This window comes from Calliphora vicina, chromosome 1, assembly GCF_958450345.1.
Source record: "Calliphora vicina chromosome 1, idCalVici1.1, whole genome shotgun sequence".
Taxonomy (NCBI): Eukaryota; Metazoa; Arthropoda; class Insecta; order Diptera; family Calliphoridae; genus Calliphora; species Calliphora vicina.
Genome location: NC_088780.1, coordinates 128,464,658 through 128,476,781, shown reverse-complemented (window position 1 = coordinate 128,476,781; position 12,124 = coordinate 128,464,658). Strand labels below are relative to the sequence as shown.

At 29.4% G+C, this 12,124-nt stretch overlaps 1 protein-coding gene across 1 annotated transcript in view; it reads left to right on the top strand.

Annotated features, from left to right (window-relative positions):
* Positions 1–6,182, top strand: part of cpx (complexin) — a 339,534-nt gene extending 333,352 nt beyond the window's left edge. The window contains exon 4 of the mRNA XM_065515806.1: positions 6,069–6,182. Coding sequence (XP_065371878.1) covers positions 6,069–6,130 — 62 coding nt within the window. The 3' untranslated portion in view covers positions 6,131–6,182. The remainder of the gene's footprint in view (positions 1–6,068) is intronic.
* The last annotated feature ends 5,942 nt before the right edge of the window (positions 6,183–12,124 follow it).

Below are 12,124 nucleotides of genomic sequence, written 5' to 3'. Positions count from 1 at the left end.
CCTACCGCCAAATCTAAAAAACGAAAAAAATCGAAAAAAAATTAAAAAAAATTAGTATCACTTGAACTAAAAGAAATAAATTACATACGTATGCATGTTTTTTATAGATCTTCTCAAAGAATATTTATATTTTTAAATTTCATCTCATTTGGATCATAAATGGATTAATGGCGATTTTTTTTAAAAAATGTGAAACCAAAGGTGGCGTGTAATTTTGCTAATTAAGCGTAAAGGGATGTATTTACAACTTCGGTATCTTTGGTGACCCCTAGTGAAATTGTCCGGTAAAAATTTTCTTAAAATTATTAATCCTTAAATGGTCTTTTTTAAAGGAACTTTTCGTTTTTCTCTCCCCTAAAGAGAGGATCTTCCACAAAAGTTATCCCCATAAAATTCCACAATATAACTCTGGCAATAAGAATTCTCTCAGACATTAACTTACAAAATTTTTTTTCGATTATAAAATTAAAACTTTGACCCACTGAAAACAAAACGCAGACCAGCTGGACTACAAATTTATTTTACAAAAATTATTTACTTGTCCTTTCAGAATTATAGTGTCGATATTCTGTTCCAATCAAAATGTCTCAATTTGTTGGACAGTGTAATAAAAATTACACAGTGATACAAAAGGGAACGGACAAAATATTCAGCGGGTCTCATGTAGCAGTTCTGTTTTATTGGAGTGCATAGAGTATGGAAATATTTGTAGTTTTTCTTCATCACTTCGTTGTTATGCTTAAAGTAGCAAATTAGCAAACATAATACGAGGATGAATGAAACACAAGTTTTTGAATAAAAACTTTTTTTAATTTGCATCATACTTTGTCCATAGTTTCTCCAATCTTTTTATCTCTTCCAAAAAATAAGATAAGACCTCGACAAGGTCATCAAAATAGTTATTTTTTTGCGAGATGATTCATAGTTGGAGTCAATTCTCTCTCCGCCAAGAAATTCCTTCAGGTTTGGAAACAAGAAATAGTCACTCGTTGCGAAGCCCGGATAATAGTGCGGACGAGGACGAGCATTTCGTAATATAAGTCATGGATGTTTGCAATGGAAACTGCAGATGTGTGTACCCTTTTTTTAAGCACCCGATTGTGAGCAAACGCGGTAGACATCTTGCGGAATGCTTTTCATACCCTAAATGATCATTGAAAATTTAAACCACTGAGCATGTGAGATGCATTTGGCTACCACAATCTCTTGCTTGTACGGCCACAACTAAATTCAGTAAACCACTTTTTTACCATTCAAACTGATAGTGCATACTATTCCCATACTATTTATCAAGCTTAGCCTTTATTGGAGTATGGTTTTTCTGCAAAAAAATAATGCCTTGTAAGCACACGTACGAAATGATGTCAGGTACAGTGTAGCCCTTTCAGTTAAGAGCCGCGAAATTCCAAAAATCCACGGAATTATTGACCCACCCTTGGGCATATGTTCTTTAGAATTTAAAAATCATTTGATTCTTGTTTTTGAAAGATATAAAATGGCTAAGTTACTGCATTTTAGAGTCAGGATGCTCCCCAACTAAAGCAAAGTATTGTCAGGTATGTTTTTAAAAAAAGAAAAAGTTTAAAAACATTAGCATAAATTGTTCATTTTTTAATAATTCTTATTAACTTGCGTGTTTTGGAAAGCATCTTTAGTATATTTTTCCACAAAAATAAGAAAAAATATTTTACAGACTCACGATCAACTTAGAGCGTTAAGAAAATTAAAAAAAAGGTGCGTTTTTGTAACTTAAACGATCGTTTAGATCGTCTCAGCAGTTTTTCGACTGATTGTCAAGGCATGTCATCGTACGTGACATTTGTACGCCTATAGAGCGGAATAGATTTTGCAAAAATAAGAGTATCTGAAAAATAAGTTGGTCTTTATGTTCCATTCAGGGGGAACTATATTTTGAAGAAATAACAAAGTTCTTTCGACAAATTTTTGTCCAAAAAAATATCAAAAGAAATAAGGGTATATCAAACGTGACATAAAAACGAAGTAATTTTAAGAAATATGGGAATCGTGAGAGGGGTTATTTTTTATATTAATTTCTTATACTAAACCAAATATTTTTCTTTTACAATCCGTTATATTTAAATCATTGGTCTCCAGCAGTACGCCCGCGGGCACCGTCTATGTGTGAGTTTCTTATATATGTGAAACCGAAATTAAAAAGCGGACCTTCACTGGCAACACTTGTAAAATAACTCTTACAAGTGTTGCCAGTGAAGGATATTTTCATAACAAATTTGGTTCAGTGTACACACATCGTAACAGAATACGAAGCAAATCTATTGTTGTGAGAGTTTGGTTAACAGTTATTTAAATAAAAACGATCTTTGGATGATTTTATAATAAATAAAATTTAATATCATACGTGACATACCGTACGTGACAGATTTTTCTCATATAGTAAAACAAAACTAGCAAATACCAAAAAAATGATAAGAATCAAATTCATTTCATTGGGAACATAGTTTTCGCCGAAATCATAGCCTAAAACAAACCAGTCAAACTTAAAAATTAAATATAGTCAGTTTAAACTATTATTTTTGCCCTTAAAATACTGTAATAATCTGAAAATACTTTCACATAGTAACATTTTAGTGTTTTCTCCTATTCAAAACATCATGAAAAAAAAAATCTCAAGGGTTTTTGTTTTTCAGTTGTGGTTGTCATTCTCGTGGAATTGCCTATATGTATATATCTTTTATATAAAGAAATCAATGTGAAAATTAATTTCAAAGCAACAAACTTATGATTTTTTATCGTTATTTCACTACATTTGGTAATAAAAATACTTAAGTACTCAACAAAAAGTTCGAGAAAAATTATTAGTTTCAAAACAGAATTGCTGAGATGAACCCTTTCTTATTTAAATAAAACACCATTTTTTATATTATTATTTGGCACATGTACGTATATAGATTTAATGATGTCATTTAAAAAAAATTTAGACTGGAGTTTGATTTTATTTAATGCTTAACGGCAAAACTATACTTTCACTTTTACATCCACAAACAAAGTAGCTCACAAATAATCACATTAGAATAATTCAGACATTTTCTGTTAGTACTTTATAAGTTTGATACAAATTACATAAATTGCACTATTTTTCACTATTTTTTCTGTTAATTGAGAATTAGACGAACATATGGTAAAATCCCAGAATAATTTTACATCAATGAATAATAAATTATGTTCACACTATTGCTATGATGACTTTCCAAAACTCATTGAGTCGGTGGATTTAAACTAATTTGGTTAACAAGTTATGACCAGCCAAATTTGAAATTTCCAAAAAAAAAAAAAAATGGATTGAGACGAACTAAAGACTAGACGTTCTCGACAGTACTTCGATATTTTTATAAAGTTTCTTCTAAAATGTTGTTTGTGTCACCTATGAGAAGTATGTGAATTACGATAAATTTATGTGCCCTCAAACTCCAAACCGTTATGTAGTGGAAAAGTCATTAATACAATTTTTTTTTTAAATATTTCTATTTTTTGCTCGGATATTTAAAGCAGTATATATGAGCCTAGGGTGGTTTTTGTGAAAGGGCAAACTTGTTTTCTTAAAATTTTTAAGTGGTCACATCTAGAATTGTTCCTTTTAGTGTAAAAATACGATTGAAAAAGTTTTAGCTCAATCGGACTTTGCCTTCCCTTGCCGAAAGAGCCCTGAAGTTTTCAAAAAGGCTATATACCTGTGTTATCCTTTAAAGCGAGATTCCACGAAATTGTTCATCATCTCCTTTGCTTACCAATATTGCAACAACAAACTTTAAATTAATATTTCTCTGTAAGTACCTTTACAAGCGACAAGTCAAAATCAAAATTGGGATTCGCAGATTTTTACTTTCTGCTTTAATATATGATTAGTAATGAAAAATTAACTAGTAGATGCCAGATGTTGCAAAATGGCGTAAAGTTCAAGAGATGCCAGAATAGTTGAGAAAATAATTGAGGTCAAAATGAGAAAAAGTAGTAGTCATTTTAAAACTTCGAGGCGCTTCCGGCACGGGAAGGCAAAGTCCGATTGAGCTAAAACTTTAACAGTCGTATTTTTTCACTAAAAGGAACAATTCTAGAAATCGGAAATCGATTTTACAAAACCAAAAAATATAAAAATAATGTGAAAGTTTTAAAATTATCACTTTTTAGTGAGGCACATTTATAATATTGTAGCTAGCGATCAATAATAGTTTTACATCTCTCATAATAAAAACTGGCAAAAAATATTCATTTTCGATTTTCTTTTATAATTAGCGACTTCAACAATAAAACTAAAAATCGTGATCGCAAAATATTTTTATTTACTCCAGCCACGATTTCCATTCAATACTTCGATTATTTCGTTAGGCCGAGGCCACGCAATGAGCGGCTAGAGGCGAGCGTCAGCGCGATGAGCGTCAAAAAATTAAAACATATGAATTTCTACTGCTTAGCCGCTCAGAAATTCCTCTCATTGCGTTGCCTCGGCTTTACACATGTACGAATATCGCGGAATTATTTACTCAAGTGCGAGGTACACCCCAAGCGCTGATTAAAATTGGCAAACAAATGCTAACCATCTTTCGCACTATTTGTCCTATATTTCTTGGTCCTCATCATTCTCCAGCCAACCTATTTCTTTAATAAAGGTGGATTTTACCAAATTACCTCCAACTAGACAAGTTTTGTCAATAAGTGTTTGTTGCAGATGTTCACTGTACTCCCCCTTTTCCTTGTCATTACAGCTTTCGCAGAAATCATTGCAAGGGATTCTTATCATTTTGACATGAACACCTACAGACCAGTAATAATCGCTAGGAGTTCCTTAGTTGGATTATATCGTAAATCGTGTTCTCTATATAGTATGTCTTGTCTGAGATATTTCTCAAAAAAAAAGTTATTTTTCATTCATAAGTGTAATGTCAGTACCACGTCGAAATTCATTCGAATTTATGTTGATGCCGGCTTTCGCGTGTCCTGAAACGTATACGAGGATAACTGATGAATGTCTTCTCCGTCATTCTTGAACAATTTTCATTGTTCTGTACACAATATTTACTAAGACTTAATAGTCGTTTTGCTTTTAGTAAATATGAGATTAAACCTATTCGATATCATTTGATACTGACATTTTTCCGCGGCTACATTTATAGCCATTTTTCCGACTTAAATTATTCTGCCATAGTATGGTTGTATAAAAGACAGTCTCAGATTAAGCTGGTCCGAAAAGATGCCACAACATACGTTATCTTCTGATCCTAATCCGTCAGTGAATGTTTGGATTACATTCTCCCGAATGTGGAGAGCATTGACATTAGTAAATCTATCCGGTATTTTTATCATAGAACCTAATTCGTAAACAGGTTCAGGTATCGTATAATCAACAATCATAGTTTTCATGTGTTCATGGCATTTAGCCTCGTTGCGGTGTTCGCGGCTTTTTGCTACGTAAATATAGTTGGTGGACAGTACGGTATCTTAGAACAGTACATAATTGCATCTGTTATCATGATCGCCATAATTTGTATAATACGCTCGAACCAGTTTTGGTAATTTTTCGGTCCGTCCGTTTGTCTGCCTTTTATCAAATTCTACATTTGACCTCATTGCGCTGCAGGCTAAAATTTTCAGTACTAGTGTCAGAGCTTTGACGATTCCAAAAAAGAAATTATATTTGCACTGTAAACATAAACTAAACAATTAGGAGCATGAATTAATTAATTAATCCACTGGATTTAGAGTACTCGAATTACGGTTATCCGGAGGATTAAAAATAAATTAAATTGACATAATATATAATTTAGACACATTAACTATCTCTGAGTTTTAGAAACTTAAGGAATTGTAAGAAGGATTTTACAATTATTAAAAAGGTAAATGTGTTAAAAATTGTATGCCGTAGTAAAGTCCGCTAGTAGTGATCTATGTAAATATCATTATAGAAAGCAATATATACAATGACATTTATTTAAAATTTTTTTATTATTTTACAATTTATTGTATATTAAATCTGCACTGTACTTTTATCCAAATATAAATTACATATAATTATTTTTCATATTTATTTACAGCCAAATTAAAAAGACGTTTAAGTGATGCATTCAAAAATTGTTCTTTGAAAAATTTATTTTAAAAATTGTTAAATGTTTTTTGTTCTGATTCAATCACCATATATTAATAAATGCTATAGAAAAAAAAACATATGTATATTTTTAAAACAAATTTGGATGAAGGTTTCAAAATTCACACATAGAAAAAAAGCAACAGAAAAAATAAAGAATAATATAAAACAAAATTAAAACCTGATGTCAGGCGACACGAAAAAAAAAACAAAATAACCCATAGAATTATTAGAGCTGAATAAATTATAAAACGAATTGGCGCTGTTTAACCAAAAAAAAAAGAGACATAAAATCAATAGAAACTTAATAAAATTGAAGTAGTTAAGGCTAATTAAAATAAAATTATATATTATCATTAATTTAATTAAATTAAATTATTTAAATATGTATTATTAAACAGTAAATTTTAAATATTAATATGTATGTATTTATACAGGATTTAATTTTAAATTGCTATGATTTTAATAGATATCTGGAAATTTGATAAATAAGAGTAATGGAAAAATATATTTAAAATTTTAAATATATTAAAAACATTCTTATTATTGGGTGTACGACTTAAAAATGCGGGATTTTAAAAAATGTTTAGCTTTTATTTTGAAATTTTTGTACAATATAAATTTATTCAATGAGTTTTTCCCAACTTTCCAGCATCATATGGATTCCGAGCCAAAAGAACTGGTAATCTTTTGAGGCCAAGAACGAATCAAGCTAATATTGGATGCTATGTTCCAAAGTAAAGAGTATCCCAGACAGAGCGTTCTACTTTGATCAAAACAAACAGTATTATAACGCGGATGAGACAAAACATACCAATCACTTCATTCCAAATACTTTCTAACAGATATAGCAATATGTGATTGAGAGTTATCATGATGGAATATTACGGTTTTATGTCTGGCTGCATATTCTGGGCGTTTAAACGAATCAGTTGCTTTCGGTACAGGTTCAGATTTCAGCACCTCATAATAGATAGGACACTTTTGCTCCCACCAACTCAGGGCAATTCCTATTTCTCCCCCTCTGGATCCGAGCCTGCACCAAATACAGAGAGTTATCTTTGATCCATGGATATTTGGCTTTGGTGTCGATTCGGCTGTCTGGATACGGGTTATTGTAATAGATCCATTTTTCATTACAAGTAATTATTGGGTTCAAAATTTATTTTTTTTTATAGCGTTCAAGCATCTTTTCGGATATGCAATTTCGTATAGTTAGGTTGAGTCCATTGAGTAGTGCTCCTATTCTTGGTCTTCAAACTTTTTTGGCTGATCTTGTCCATGTTAAAACCACCACTTCTGAACCGAACAAACCATCACACGTTGAAACCGATGAAACGCATTCACCATTAGCTTTCGTGAGCAATCGGTGTGCTTCACCGATACTGTTTTTTTAATCAAAGAAGTAAAGCAAAACTTCCCGCATATGACGCTTTGTTGGTACAAAATTCGACATTTTCGAAGCAAACAACAAAAAAAAATGCTATAATGTCCAATAACTAAGTGAGAATAAATGACAGATATGTAAGCTTCAAAATGACATTTAAATTATTAAAATGTAGAATTTTTAAGTCCTAAACCCAGTAACATATCGATGGTCACATGTTGACAACTCATAACCAGCAACTGTTAACATGTGACCATGGATTCATTTTTTTAAAAAGATTCTTTGTTACATAAATACCTTAATCAAAAGTCGAATGCATAAGCGATTTAACTGTTTTTAAGCATTTATTTTGGATAGCAATGATAATAATTTATATTTACCAATGAATCATAGCAATTATTTTGAAATAAAATTAGTTGCCTTTGTCCCCCCTAAAAAAAAAAATAAAATAATTATGTAAAATCTTAATAAAACCTTAATTACTAATATATTAAAAAGTATATACATATAATTAAGTTAAATTATAGTGCAATATTTATGAATTTATATTATAATTATTATTATAAATTGATTAAATGAAAAAAAAAACTACATACATATTTCCCATATATATATTTATAAATATTATAAATAAAAAATAAAATGTGAGTTCGAGTTTATTTATCTTAAAGATTACAAGAATTAAAACCTAAATTTATTAAAAACAAAAAAGAAAAACCTCTAAAAAGCAGCAAATAAAACCACAAGAGAGAAAATTTTAAAGGAAATCCGTAAACGAAACTAAACTTTACTTAAATTTTACAGATCAAATGGAACTTCAATAAACAACGACATTAGTTTTTAGTAAAAAACCAAATAAATATTAAATATTTAAGCAATTTAAAAACATAATTTTCTTTCAACTATATGTACATTTAAAAAGTTATAAAATTATTACAAAAAAAAAACAACAACATTTGCTATATATGATTTAAGTTACTTAAAAGTTATGAAAATTATATTATCAAATACATATTGCAAATGAAAAGCCCAAAAATAATACAGATACAATAAAACTGATTTTGAAAAACCCGTATAAATAGTAATAAATAAAAAATTTTATTAAAAATAAAAATATATGAAAATCTTTGTCTTTTACTCTACATACTTGAGAACAATCTTTACTACTACTTAAATATATTAATACAAATTTAAAACTTAATTACGTACATTAATATCTATCTATCTATAGCTACTTAAATTCTAGAAATAAAATTAATGGTTGTAGACAAAAATCTTAAAATTTCTAATTAAATATCCCCAAAGTTACACAACTCGGGCTCATAACAAAATTTTTAAAAAAAATTACCAAAAATTCAGTTCTGATTCGAATGTCAAGAAATTATTACTTATATTTACCTAGTACTTGATAATATAATACATAAAAATACCCATACATGTATTTTAGCTGAAGAGATATTTATATTGATACATTTCTTAGAAATATCATTTATATTTCTGATAAAATGTCAAAAAAGTTATATGATTCGTATAAAAAGTTAATCCAGAGTATGCAATGTTTCGAGTCCGAATTTTTTATCGAATTAAAATCGAAAATATGGATTTATTATGATGCTCTAACTAATTTATTAATTTTACTATATAGTGTTTGAATATCAAATGGAAATGCTTGATAACACGGTGCTACTATGGCAAAAAAACTAGGAAAACGACCTAGCGTAGGTTATAGGGCTATTTCCGAAATACCCTCAAATTCAGAAGTTATTCTGAAAAAACCGTTTTCAGTGATGTCCGTGAACTTATCGATCTGTAACTCAGTCAGTCTCTGTCCGACTTTAAATTTTTAAACGGGGTTGGAAAGAAAACTAATTACGCTTTGAAATGACGTGCATTTTTTGATACATTTGCTAGTTATAAGTCTTGTGTTTGTTAAGAATATCTAAAAGAAAAACAATTAATCAACTATTTTTTATTGCTTATTTTGATATGGATGCTTATAAAAATGTATACTAAAGTATTAAGGAAATTTAGTTCTTAACAAACCATCGTTTTAATTATTCAAATCGGATGAAAATTGAAATTGTTATTCAACTTTGCATTAACACCTTTTCTAGTCTTTCAGCCTATATGAATAAAAAACAAAAAAACTATACAAAAAAATTTGTGTACAATTTTTAATTTACAAGGAAAATTTTGTGGAACTTTTTTCGAAAAAGTTTAATAACTTTTGCAATTATAAACCGATTTTAACAACTTAAATCTCGTTTTTGTCTACATAAAATTATTTATAAAATACTGTGCAAAAAAAATAGGGTTTCATAGACAAAAATTAAAATAACTATTGTTGAATTTGAAAAATGATGAAAAGAATAAAAAAGAAAGCGTAACTATTTATAAAAACTTACACAATTTCTTGGAGTATAGATGTTATGCATACATTTTATGAAAGCTTAATTCCTTACCTTTCCATAATTATATAAAATTTTACTACGACCTACCCTAAAACATTTTTTTCAAAGTAACTCAAAATTTTGAGGGTGTTTCAAAATCTTTGAAGACGGTTTTAGTATATCCTCACCTAGGCCTACAACCTCCATTAGGTGGCTTTTCAAGTTCTGACAAAAAGTTTCATTTTGTAGCAGAGTGTAATTTTCGATTGAAAATTTTTTATATAAAGAACTATAAATTTTAATTATTTTTGAAAAAATACAATTTTATATAGGCCCTATTTAATAACATATTGTACCCTTAAATTCAAACAGGTGTAACTGCACTTTTATTTCTTTTACAGGAGTAACAAAAAATTTTATAAAATCAATGAAAATAAAGTATTCTTAAAAATTTTTTGACTTTGGATTTCTTTAATAAAGTTGTAATTTTTGACCGCAGTGGTCAAAAAATTGTTGTGAGCTTGTAGTTTGATAAGAAGAATCACAACCAATCAAAAACACGATTTTGAATTTTTGTGTAGTTACGTCCGTTTTTTGAAGGTGACGTATTGTATGCCTAAAAAATATAGTTTAAGACGAACAACGAATCGAAGACATCTTAAAGGAAAACCTCAGTCAAATCCTTATGTTTATTACCAATCAGCAAGCATCAGAATATTGCTTAAAGTTTAATGGAACATGCTCTCTCGATGGTCCGTTGAACATCGAATCGAAACATCATTATACCCTCCACACTATGGTGGTAATGGGTGAGTGTCCCTTAGAATTAAATTTTTTGAAATGTTCTCACAAACATATACTTGTTTACTTTAACCATGTATTTGGTTGATACAATCATGCGAATCTTAAATTAACCATATTATGGTTACCACAACCATGTAAATAGTTACTGTGACTATAATATTGTTAAAAAACTTGTAACAATTTTGAAATGGACAACTATATTTTTTATCTGCGTGTGCCGATGTTGGTAAGATGTAAAAATATTGTCCATACACTCACCTTAGAGTATGCGAATCTACTCACGATCACTTCCTGAGTTGATTAAGCCATTTCCGCCCGTCCGTCCATGTAAGCCTTGTAATCAAACTACAGATCGCAATTTCAAAGATAAATTGACAAAATTTGACATAAACTATTTTGTTGTCCCAAGGACAAAGCCTATTGAATTTGGCTAGAATCGGTCCATAATTTCTCCTAGCCCCCATACGATTGCCCAATCTGAAAATAGCTAAGCTCTCATAAATATCACATTTAAATAGATATCCAGACAAAATTCAGTCTTATATAAGCCTAACTCGCAACACCAAATTTTGTGATGATCGTTTCATAATTAATCATAGCTCCCATATAAGGCCCACTTCCGAAAATCACTTTAACCAGCATAAATCTCTTAAAAATATTGTAATTCCAATAAAATTTTAACACAAATATGTTTCATATATACAGAAGATATGCCACCTAATTTTATGTTCTAATACTGTTCTTCTCGGTGTAGGGTATCACATGGTCGGGCTTGACCGACCATACTATCTTATATTGAAAATGGTTTAACATTATAATAGATAATGGAATCGCACTGCACTCTACATAGGAGAACAAGCTCACGATATCGAACAATTTTTACGAAAAAGCGATTTATTTTCGAGACAACTTCGAATCATTTTGCATACCTGGACGTTACATATTTTTTACTTTTATTCATATTTTTTTTTTAAAAAAAAATCCTAATAATATTTATCTTATAGGGAAACATTTATTCGGATCTTTTATATTTTGTATATGTTTCTAAAAGAAAACTTAACGTAAATTTAAAGCAAACATAATGCTCATTTAAGGGAATAGTCCCCCTTTCAGCCATCTTTAAAAATTTTAAAGAAAATTTTCAGATTGATCTAAAATTGTTTCTTATTGAAATTATTAAGATATAACAAGGTAGAATGGCCTAAAAGATTTGCTGATATCTGAATCCGAATTTTACACACTTTCGAATTTTAAAACTTTCTTCCCAAAAAATCACTAAATCATGAAATTTCAGATCTTTATGATAAATGTTATTCTGAAAATTATGAGGATTCATTTATTTTTTCAAAAGGTTTTTTATAATACCAAATATTTGTACACAATGCTTATATCTATCCTTGCGGAGACTCACAAACCTTGCCTGCT